Genomic DNA, 12,483 nt, shown 5'->3' with positions numbered 1-12,483 from the left:
ATTTGGACACTGATAATAAAACCAAAATATTAACGTATAGCCTATCTCTCTCTCTGTGTTATTGTTTTTGTTTAATGCCAATAGCCTATTTTAATAGCCTAGTAATTTCGTGCTGTAAGTTACCTTATTTGTCATGGGGGTGGGGTGGAGTCTCAGTTGAAGTGGAGTAAACTGGGAGCTATGGAGAGAGAGGACAGGTTAGTCCTGTATGACTTGGGGAGGAGCCCACATGATGAATCCACACCTGTAGGCGCGTGCCTTTGTACTCGCGCACCCTATAGTACGCATGCGGCCGCGCTCCTAGGGTATTGTTTGCGTTCGTCACTGCTGTCTTCATCGGGATCAGACGGTTCATCATCAAAGGTGGGTCAAATTAAAACTTATAAGCTAATTTTGAGTGGGGAATGTAATAAGAGACAAATTGACTCGCTATTTTCAGAATATTCAGCATTTATTAAAGCTTTTAAAGTCGTTAAAACAATAGGCTACCTTCGTGAGAAAATATCGAGTTTAGTTAACTTAGGCCATTTTTTAGAGAGAACGTTAGGCCGAAATTTAGCCAAGAATTATTTTACACCTGCGTTTGTTTGTTGAGCAGTTAGCTACACTTTGCTTCCTTAAATGGCAGATTGCCTTTACTCTCATCTTTACAGTGATGACAGCATGAAATGATCATTGGGCTTACTTTAAATGTGAATATTTAAATTATAGTTATTCGTTATTAGTCTGTTTTGCTGCTGTGTGAATCCCCCTTGTAACTTCAAATGATTAGGAATGTGATGGCAACTCTAACGACTGAACGGTAGTCTAGTTTCGCTCTCTGTGAAACCAGCTAACCCTGCTCTGTTTGACTTATCAGCTGCTCTTCTTTGAAAACACAGTCTCAGTTTGTGTCAATGTGTCTCCGCCCACTTACTGCGGCTTTGTTTCACCACAAACAATCCTTAAGTCCAAGCAGTAGGCTTGCCTCTTCTTTCGGTTGAATAGCTGAACAGCAGTTCACAGGTGAAGGTCAATATTTGAAGATTTGTTGTGGATAAAGTGAGCTATCCATCATGCCGTAGCCTGAAACATTGACACATAGGCCTAAATACTAAAACACTTAAACATCTACAAATCAATGCCAGATTTACACAAGCATAATGTTTTACATTTTGGCTCATTCATATCAAGGGCTGGGTATGGAACCTCCAAACCAGGGTTGGGAATTAGCACCAGCCACCGGCTAATTGCTGGTAAAATATTCAAGTGGCTGCTAGATTAGCTTCACCTACCAGCCAAAAAACAATGGCAATCGATTGGGTATCTAGTAGATATTAGGATCCACCAGTCACAATGGCAGGTGGACAAACAAGTTATTTTCCAACCCTGCTCCATACTTCCCGGTACCAACCAGAAGTTTGCCCAAAACACAGTATTACAAACTGTCAAGTACTTAAAGTTAACATTGACAGTCTGGTTACATATGTAGTCTTGCTTATTTATCTTGAATGAAATATTCACATTCTTTTTTTCTTTTTTTTCACCTTTGGACAATTTTAGACTTAGACAGGTTTTGCACGACTGCTTGTGTTTGGATAGTGTTTAGCATAACATTTAATAAGTTTGACTCATTTTATTATAAAAGAAAAAGGTTTTATTGGAATTTTTTTTTAAGCAAGGTATTACATAAACTGTTGTTTATCTAAAAAGTCTGCACAACATAACAGCAACACCGACAGAACTTTGAGGTGTCATCTAATTCAACCAGTTTCTCTGTGAATGTTTTTTTTTATTTTATTTTATTTTATTTTTTTTCAAATTGAATAGAAATTAATGTAAGGAAAACCATAGCACTAATATGAATTATACTCATGCTATATAAGATAAAACATGCTACCTAAACTAAACCCAACTGTACCATCTTTATATTTATTTATTTCCTCAGTGGTCCCAAAAGGCAGCTGCATAGATTTGAGAAATAAAGTTGCTGGGGTTATTAAAGAGGTCTGATAATTAGCATCAGATGCCTTTTCTTATGTTTTCACAATATCAATTGTTGTGTGCGTGTTTTTTTTTTTTTTTTTGACTTTTGGCAGGCGGCGTTCTAGTTGAATTTCAGTATGCCGGGTCACAAGCACAGCCCCCCACCATACCAGCCAAGTGGTAGCAAACAGTAAGTTGACCTACATTTATCCCTCACTACTACACTCTCACCCTCATGTCTCAGACACAATTTATATTTTTACGTTTAAGACACATACCTGTGGGGTATCGGTGGCTTAGTGGTAGAGCAGGCGCCCCATGTACAAGGCTGTTGCTGCAGCGGCCCGGGTTCGACTTCAGCCTGTGGCCCTTTGCTGCATGTCATCCCCTCTCTCTCTCCCCCTTTCACGCTTGTCTGTCTAATCAAATAAAGGCTAGGAAAATGCCTCAAAAAATATCTAAAAAAAAAATACACATACCTGTAGCAGCTGAGGGTTTTACACTACAACATAATTGTTTAAAGGAACAGTTTGACATTTTGAGATTCATGCCTCTCCACAAAATAACCAACCATCAGATCTCTGTGAGTCTGTATAGACATGGTGGATACACACAGCTGCAATGATTAATTGATTACTGTGGTTGATTGACAGAAAATTCAGGGGCAACTATTTTCACAGTTGATTAATCATTCGAGTCAATTTTCAAGCAAAATTGCCAAACATTTAATGCTTCCCGCTTCTCAAATATAAGTATTTGTTGATTTTCCTTGGACTGTATTTTAGTAGACTGAATTTCCCTGGGTTACTGGAAATTGCTTCTTGATGGCAAGATAAAGCTGTGAAAATATTCTCAATATAGCATATGCTTAATCTGATATTGATTGTTATAGGTGGCTAAAATACATTTTGCTGCAGTCCACAATCACAGCAGTACATTGCTTATCTTCCATGTTGGACTCCAACCTATGTCTTCAAACTGAGGGCATGCCAGCAGACATCTACATGTTATTATCCCACCCTGTGATTTATTTTACCGTGAATTATTGTGAACTGTGAATTATTTTGCATCCTGCTCTGCTATGCTGTCACTGGTTTTAGTTGTTGCTGTTGTTGTCGCTGATGTGATGATGCTTGATTGGGGATGTTGGCTGTTTGTTGCATTGTGTTTTTGTTGCTATGGACAGGCCGACTGTAGAAATGAATTGCCCTTTTGGGACTAATAAAGCTAATAATAATAATATAATAATAATAATAATAATACTCTGGCTATGGATAGTAGCTCATACAGCCTCACTTTAAAAGATCCCAGCTATTTCTTTAACATTACTCTGACTTGTCAGTGTGCATATATGGGTAATTTTTCACCCTCACCCCAATAATAATTACAGCTGCAGTTACCTACTGTTTTTCACCAAACTAACTGGTTGAGGGTTTTTTGTTGCTGTTGTTTTTTCGCAGTAAGAGCTGTCTGATATTCTCCTATTTTTCTTAACTAACTCACTGTGAAATTTTACTTTTTTGTGAAAATGGAGAAATCAGAAGCTTACACCTGTAGTTTTGGGATGGTTTATCTGGAATGATAAATTGTTACAGAGGAGCAAAGTGAATATATTACCCCAAACCTCCCTTTGTGACGTTAATCCCATCTGAATGGGGCTTAAGACAACAACCAGATTCCACAAAAATGTTGACCTGTTACTTTTATTAAACAATCAACCAAAAATAAGTCACCCTAAAATGAAAGGCTTGCATTATTAGTAAAACATTGAACATTAATTTATTTCAGCTTCATGTCAGCTTTGACCAGTATCACTGGCATAGCTGGTTTCCTTTTACATCAGTATTTAGACATGCCCATGTATTTACATGTGTTTCCATGCTATATGTACAAGGCAGCAACTGTCAGGAGGTTGCAGACCACTTCACAAAGTCTGTTCTGTACAACACACATTGAGCACAGTCCCTCTGTCTTCTTCTATTACAGCCACAGCAGCAGACACAGGCACAGCGAGCTCATGTCCAACCCAGCCTTTTCCTACTACCCAGGAGATAAGCTGCTTCACTTTTATCGCTGGACTTCCCCACCTGGTGTGATGAAGATATTATGCATCATCATTATCATCATGTGTGTGGCTGTGTTTGCCTGTGTGGCCTCCACACTGGCCTGGGACTACGATATGAGCATGATGGGCCTAGGAGGGGGAGGTGGCTTGTTGCCAGGTTACGGCAGCCCATACGCCGGCACATATGGTGGCGTAATCGGTGGCGCTTATGGTAGCAGCCCATATGGAGGCGGCATTGGCTCCGGCACTGGAGGCTCCTATGGATATGGCTATGGAGGAACACAAATGGATCCCAAAGCTGGCAAAGGCTTCATCATCGCCATCTCTGCTATTACCTTCATAGCTGTGCTCATCATATTTGTGATGGTTGTTTCAAGGCAAAATGCTGCCCGCTCATCAAAGTTCTACTTAGCTGCCATCATCATCTGTGCCATCTTGGCATTTCTGATGATCATCGCCACTATTGTGTACCTGGTGGCAGTGAACCCAACAGCTCAGTCCACAGGGTCTGTCTACTACAGCCAGATCCGCCAGCTGTGTGCCCAGTACCAGACCCAGACCCAGGCCCAGGGCATCTTCCTCAACCAGTACCTCTACCATTACTGTGTGGTGGAGCCCCAAGAGGTGTGATACGCTTGCTTTTTTTGGGAGGCCGTGGTAATGTAGATTCTATGAGGGGTCGTATACTGTATAACTTCTTTACCAAAAGGAATTCATGATGAATCCAGTGGTTTGTGTACACAGATATCACAGATAAAATATTCAGTTTTAACCTTATAACAGTTATTTTCCAATGCTAGCTAAAAGTGACCATAAAAATAAAAATATTGATCTAAAAGATTTGGGAAAAAAAATAAGGGAATTGAGTGGAGTCAAGAGTAGCAAATACTGCAAAAATATTCATCTTGCTCACCATAGTTTTCTGTGTTTATGAATTTGTAAGTCATATTCTATGCAAGAAATCATGAGCAAAAACAAAAATTCTGCCTGTGAAAGGAAATTATTTATCCCCTTTTCATTATGAAATCTACACTTTCCAGTTCTCAACATTAAAGCTGCAATCGATCAGTCAGTTGATAGAAAATTAATTTCCAACTATTGTGATCAATCATTTCAGTCATTTTTCAAGCAAAATGTCAAACATTTGCTGACTTTAGCCTCTTAATGTGACAATTTGATGTTTTTCTTTGTTGTGTATAATAGTAAATGAGTCTTTGGGTTTTGGACTGTCAGTCGGACAAAAGAAGCAATCTAAAGATGTCACTTTGGAGAAAATGAGATCAGTATTTTTCAAAATATTTATGAACTAAACGATTCATTGTGAAAATTAGCAGCAAAAAAATCAATAGTGAAAATAATTGTTAGTTGCAGCCCTACTGGACATGTACGAGAGGTACTGTAGATTCTGGAGCTATCAAGCCTCAGTCAGACTGTTTTTAAGACGATAATACAAGCCTCTAAAATTCCCAGAACAAAGTAAATTGCACTGGACAAAGATGACACTGTTTTTAAGAAGAATAATTTATTTTATCAAGACTAAACACAAGATAAAATTCAGATTCAGATTCAGATTCACAGACAAATAAGTTGAGACCTTTTTATTGTACATATCAGAGTTACTAACTAAACTCTATTCTCAGAGTTACTAACTAAACTCAATTCAGATGTAATGTAGGTCCTGATTTCCAAAAATATGTCATGAAACAGCGTTGGGTCACCATGAATGTCTCAAAAGACCATACCAGTAGCATGTTTTAGCCCTATTTACTACAAATCACTTGTGCTTTCACTTTATCATTGCTGTCCATTTCCCAAGGCATTATGTTGTATTCTACTGCAGCTTTTACAATGTTTCACTTACCACCCAGACAGCCTTTGGTTTTACTTCATTTCAGTATGATGTGAAAAATATTTGGCAGAGTCTTCATGGAGAAACTGCAGGTAATCTATCACATTCAACAACATTTTTCTGTAGCTGAAATAATGACCACTGTGATGGACACCCAAGAATATTTCGAGGCTCACTGGTCTCATCCCTAAGCACAGAGATAGATAGCAGGTTGCCCGCAACACTAATAATTCCTAGTAGCCGTTTCTAGGTAAACATGTTGCTGTTGAGTTTTTCAAATTTAATTTTGGATGCTTTGAGCTCTGTAAGCCAGATGATTCATTTGTGTTGTTTGGGGGTAGTGGCAGACGTTCCAGTTTAATTTTGGGGGGATTTTTGTGAACTGACTATTTAACATAGTCCACTGTGGAGGCGTTGGCTTGGCACTATCCTGTTTGCTTTGTGGACTCATGGATGTAAGTCCAGCCCACTGACGTTGAGTGCTCTTGTTCCTGCAGGCCATAGCTATCGTCCTGGGCTTCCTGGTATTTGTTGCCCTCATCATCCTGCTGGTGTTTGCAGTCAAGACTCGCTCCAAAATCAGACACTGGGGCCGGGATCGCATTCTGTGGGAGGAAGTGAAGGTCGTCAATGATGGTCTGCATAACAGCGTCGGGGAGTGGGTGAGTGTGTGTGCGTGTGTATATGTGTGCGTGACATGTTTGTTTAAAAGAAAAGATTTGGCTCAAACAAACAAAAAAAAAAAAGAACTACGTACATCAAGTCAATGTAACTTATTATTGACAGTAGTTTTAAACTGTGAACTAATTAAAATAAGTGTGTACTTTTTAAGTGGCCACTTTAGATATTCATTTGTGCAATCAGCATTTAATCCACTGAAATTAACATATTGAAACCCACTCAAGATAAATTCGAAAGTTACCAGATATATAAGGGTGAATTTTAGTGAAAAATGAGTAAATTGATGCACAAGAGACATATGGTAAAATCAAATAATGGTGTGATGCAGCCATAAAAACATGAAATTTTGGGTTTGAATATTTCACTCACAGCATCATATAGCCTTAGTGAATGGATGATACTCAATATATTGTATGTGATACAGTAGATAGAATGAAATAACATGGAAAAAGTGGATGCTCAGAGAGGTTAACTTATCTCTCCATTGCTGTTGTTTGTCTTTTTATAGTTTGGTGAAAATTTGACAAGAAAGCTTTTTTTTTTTCTTTGCAAAATGCTCTTTTCAGACCTCAAAAGGGTAACTTGAGTTTTTTTCTGCCTGGGACCTATTTTTCATTTTTTTGTGTCTGAATGACAATTTTTGATATTGGTCCAGTATTAAGTGAGATTGCTGCAACTGGCTGTAGCAAAACAGGCTGCAATGTGTCCACTCAGGGCATGCTCGCAGCAACAATTTCTGTCCACTAAAAGTGCCTGTTTTGCCACTGACAGGCTCAGATTATTATTACAAGTGTTTGATGACATCATGGAAAGGATCCCTACAGAGGTCAACCTCTTTGTTAAAGAGTAAGATCCCTTTTGTTGAACCAGAAACAGCCTGGACATTGCTATTGCCAAACCCACCAGACTGCATTTAAATACACAGTTATTTTATCATTGTACCACACACTTTGTTTAAAGTCAACAGAAACAAAATAAAAATCTAAGACACTATCTTGGTTTGCATTTACATTGTTCCATCAACCACCACCTCTGGTTTGGTTGAAATAAACCCTTAATTTACCTAGTAAAATCTGAATATACGCTGGCTCTATACACACTAAAATGAGTGTTTATTTGAAAAGAGGCTAGGGGGTTTGGTGATAGCAATTTCCAAACTGTTTCTGATAAAACAAAAAAAAAAATGACATTCTCAAAAAAAAAGAGCCTACCAAACTAAGAACCTTACTATAATTAAGTGTCAAAAACAAGCACTGTGTAGTGGACGTAAATTGATGGTGCCAATCGCCCAGAGTGATTGCATTGCATCCAGTTTCACCGCTGCTGGCTTGCTCGATACTGGACCAGTTTCAAAAATGTTTTTTCCCATTTGTCACTTAGATACATAAACATGTAAAAATGGGGTCCAGTTGGGAAAATACTGAACCTTTAGGGTCTTGAAACACACTTCTACCATGTCTTATGGTTATTCTGAGGCTATGACCTCAGTTTGCGCAGCTGTCGTTTTTCCTCCTCCACCTACATCGTGAAATATTTGACTTCAAGGAAGTGGGCACAGTCTAACCTACGTCGTTGTGGCACATTCTTAAAGAAAATGTCTAAAGGACATACAAGATGTGTTAAAGGTGTGTGTGTGTGTGTGTGTGTGTGTGTGTGTGTGTGTGTGTGTGTGCGCGCGTTTTGAAGGTGAGACGTGAGGCAAGGAAGGATGGTTTCATTTGCAGTTTCTGGGTGTGGTCTGTGAACTCACTGCAGTGTGATGTGCGGTGTTGTCTGAAGGATGTGTTCTAAAGATAAAAACTTCTCCAACAAGTATCAGAATGTCCACTAGCTAAACCACTCTTTGAAATCCTAATGAGTGAATGTAGAAAAGGACATAAATACTTTCTACTAATGATGTAATTTGTGTTTTGAGGACAATGGCACAAAGGAAAGTGTTTACCTGAAAGCTGTACTTCCATAACAGCACCTGTTTCACTCCTGAGGCGTGAACTTTCCCAGGAATGCATGCAGACCTGACGTCACAGCAGTTGTACTGGCTGAGAGACAGGCTTCCTGCTGATGGTAGTGATGGTATCGGTGGCATTCAGGCAAGCAGGGAGAAGTAGAGGAACCGGTTGGTCCTGGTGAATGCTGCATACAACCAGAATGTTTATTATATGGAGAGAACAGGTTACATTGCCTAAACTAGGACAAGTAGGACAGGAGCATGAGGATAACCTGATTGAAACCTCAGGCAAGCAAACTTAGTAGTTTTATTTCAATCATTAATATCTTTGGTACTTTTGTAGTACAATATCTGAAATCAAGCAAAAATAAATCCCATAAAAGAGTATTTCCAGTGAGACCCTCATCATTACAGTCTCCGTGCCTGGCAAATGCTCTCCCCTTTCATGCTCCCAGATTGTAACATAGAATTTCCAAGTCCTGCGGACATTGTCAGGGTTATTTTCTGAGACTTAAAAAAGCTGATCCAGAGCCACAGAGGACAGATTCAGCTTTTTCCAGAGACTTATTACTGCCCTCATTCACCATTAAACTGATTGTCATTTGAAATTGGTAGTGATCCTTTAAGAATTTTTAATTCATTCTATACTAAACTCAGTTCTATCTACAGTTAGATGTTTTCTGTCAAACTTGAACACAACACAAAAAATGACCTGACCTGGTCTGACCTTGTCTCTTGCTTCAGGTGAACAATGTGTCTGGTGACCCAGAGGTGCTGGTGAATGACCCTAATCCCAAATTTAGAGGGTCCAGAGACTATTTGGACCAACTGGACAACAACAAGCCTCTTTACCTGCCAGGGTAAGCTATGCACCTTGAAGTGCACCTCACAAGGGCTTTTCATATGCGGACAAAAAAAGCATTACAAAGCTGGAGCAGCAATAAAATTTAAATAAAAAATACTCAACGAGGCAAAACGTAATCAGTGATTGTATTTGCAGAGACTCAGACATCAGCAGCTCTGTGGATGTCCTAAAGCACAGGCTGAAGGACTATGACACTGGTGTGGAGTCTGGAGATGACCTGGAGGAGGAGGACTTCTCAGTGTAAGTGGATGTGAAGGAATCTGATAGCAAATTATGAAAAAGCTGCTTTTTTTGACAGTTTTTGGCAGGGTTTTATGTGCATTTCTTCACCATAAATCCATCTTGTATGTGTTTTACCCAAATATATGTAAAGAGGGCATTACTAATAATGGCTGGTTATCACATGATAAATTGCTCAAATTTCTTTCGGTTTTCATTTGCAGTTTGTTTCCTCCCATTTTGGATGAGCAAGAGCGTCTAATCTACAAGCGGGAATTTGACCAAGATCATCGGGAGTACAAGAGCCTGCAGGCTGAGCTGGACAGCATAAACCAGGACCTGGCTGACCTGGACAGAGAGCTGCACCAACACCCTGAAGGCAGCCCGCAGTTCTTGGTAAGTGTGGCAGTGCCACTTGAGTTTACTTCTTTTAAGTAAGGGGGAGCACTCCACTCTTCTTTTAAAGAGCTTTTCTACAATGTGTAGTAAGGGACTGCTCTTCATTTATCAGAAAAGGGGGTGGCTGGGGGGGTGAATACATGTGTTTCTTTTTGTGTGTGTGTGTGTGTGTGTGTGTGTGTGTGTGTGTGTGTGTGTGTGTGTGTGTGTGTGTGTGTTCTTTTAAATATTTTTCTTTTAAACTCCCTGAGTGACTGGGAAAATGCATGACCCTCCCTGTACCATTAAAAGGCCTTAATCTTTTTTTTCTTTTTCTTTTTTAATATTCACAACTAATGTAAGTTTTGGAGCCAATGCAACAAGCAAACAGCACAGGAGTGAGAGTTATGGAACAGCTTATTTCTAAAGCAAAACGCAAATCTTCTTACAAATTGCATTGTTATTAAACAAGCTGTGTGCACTGTAGCAGAATATGGGTGGATAGCAGTCATCTCACAAAACCAACAAAATTTAAGGTTACAAATTATTATTTGTTATTATATTTATTACATACATACGCATGTGCGCATCACAGTGTGCACCCAGTCAGCAACGTGTGCATAATGACTATTTTCCCAGATGAACCGTAACATAACGTAACAGTGGCAGCAGCAGCTGGTCAGAATGAATCAGAATCAGTAACTTGGCACGGTGGATGTTATTAGATTTTTAAAACTTACCCTTTGATCATTAAAAGTAATAAGTTAAAAACAAAATCTGAGAGTTGAAAAAAGCTTTTATCTGTTGTCATACAGAAGTGCAGAATTTAATGTTTATTAAAGGTTCTGGAACAATTTATGTTTGGTGAAAATTTTAAATGACACATGTAGAATACAATGATAGTGATGAAATATCACTATTTTAAGATTAGATTTGGTTATGAGTCCTGCTGGAAGTATTCATTGCACATGCTGTAATCAAGAATTTGAATATCCAACAAAAAAATCTGTTTTTACCGTTTCTGGCCACGATAAGTGGGGTTATTTTGCCTTTTTTTCTTTTTTTTCTTTAAAGAAACTGCGCTCTTCAAACCCGCCAGCTGGTTTGGGGGTTCAGATGTTTATAATGAATACAAAATTCAACCATATAAAGTTGAATGTCCCTCCCCTAAGCCAAAATGAAAAAAATATAAGTTCCTCCTCAGTGCTTAAAAAAAAATATTTAACATGCCTCACTTTGATTCTGCATCAGTCAAATTTGTGTGTGAATCTGGGATGATGCTTTCCTCTGAGTGGTCACTTTATATTATTGATCGCTATCTCTCCAATCTCAGGATGCCATGGATGAATACATCAAATTGAAGAATCTCAAGAAGGTAAGTCAGTTTGAGTGATTTCCAGCAGTGTTGTTCTCCAGATTGAAATACATTACTCTGAAAACAGAAAAGAGGTTTGGTGAATAAACTGAATTATTATTTTTTTAATCTTTTGCAGTCCCCAGAGTACCAGATTAAGAAGAAGAGGTGTAAATATCTCAGGTCCAAACTGTCACACATCAAGAGGAAGATCAGCGAATATGATCGCCGGCCTTAAACCTTCACCTCTGACCCCCTCACGCAGGGAAAGAGACAAATTTGCAATTCCCTACCCCACTGTGTTTGAGTTTATCACAAATCTAGATGGGGTTACCATAGTGAAAGCCTGTTGCCTTTGTATTGCATATGTATCAAGCCAATCAACTGTGATTTATATATTTATCCAGAGAAAGGGTGAAGGAAATTGTTATCGTCTTTGATCAGTTATTCAATGAAGAACTACTGAGGTGTACAAAATGTTTTTTATTTTTAAGTCAGAAAGTGAGAGATGTGATATGAGATGTTTTTCAGTACTTGTTACATTTATGAAGCAGTTAAAGTGCTTCTTTTATAGCCTTTTAATGAGTTTGACACTTATATGTAAAATGAAGGCACAGCTTAGATGAGACATGCATTTGCTTGGCCTCATTGAAACACTGACCATCCCTTGTAAATAATGTTAATTTTAGACTTTTGAAACAATTTTAATTGTTCTTTAGTAAGATTTTTTAGTGCTGGAGTTGGTGAAACATATGTGATTGTAAGTCTTTGTTGTAGCCTATAGACCTTTATCATGATAGATATTAAAAGAAGCTATGGAGGCTCAGTTCCCTTAAAAAGTGTCTAATTAACATTTGTGTTACATTTGTTTTTTACTCTCATGAATTTTATTTCTCATTTCAATGGTATCCAAAAGCAAATGATTTTATATTCCCACTGAGTCAATATTTTTTATTTTGCATATTTTGTATTAGTAGAAATCATGCCTTTATGTTTTGGTGTGCAATCCATGATAGACTGTTTAAAGTGCAATCATCCGTTTGAACACAGGAATGTAAGCTTTCAATAAAAAACAACAATTAACTTAATAAGCTCCTTTTGTTAACTGTGTCTGAAATAACATGTTAATATGAATCCGCTGAAAATAAGACCTGTCATC

At 38.4% G+C, this 12,483-nt stretch overlaps 1 protein-coding gene across 2 annotated transcripts; it reads left to right on the top strand.

Moving 5' to 3' along the window:
• The first annotated feature begins 225 nt into the window (after window positions 1-225).
• oclnb (occludin b) lies at window positions 226-12,415 on the top strand. Of its 2 annotated transcripts, XM_049579904.1 has the most exons (9): window positions 226-363; window positions 2,079-2,155; window positions 3,952-4,654; window positions 6,377-6,541; window positions 9,253-9,368; window positions 9,509-9,613; window positions 9,817-9,988; window positions 11,304-11,345; window positions 11,464-12,415. In XM_049579904.1, exons 2-9 carry the CDS (start codon window positions 2,103-2,105, stop codon window positions 11,560-11,562), a joined length of 1,455 nt encoding a protein of 484 aa, XP_049435861.1. In that variant the 5' UTR covers window positions 226-363; window positions 2,079-2,102; the 3' UTR covers window positions 11,563-12,415. The 2 variants fall into 2 exon arrangements, with proteins under 2 accessions (XP_049435861.1, XP_049435862.1); XM_049579905.1 differs by lacking the exon at window positions 2,079-2,155.
• Window positions 12,416-12,483: the final 68 nt, after the last annotated feature.

This window comes from Epinephelus fuscoguttatus, linkage group LG6, assembly GCF_011397635.1.
Source record: "Epinephelus fuscoguttatus linkage group LG6, E.fuscoguttatus.final_Chr_v1".
NCBI lineage: Eukaryota > Metazoa > Chordata > Actinopteri > Perciformes > Serranidae > Epinephelus > Epinephelus fuscoguttatus.
This window is presented reverse-complemented; position numbering and strand designations above follow the sequence as displayed.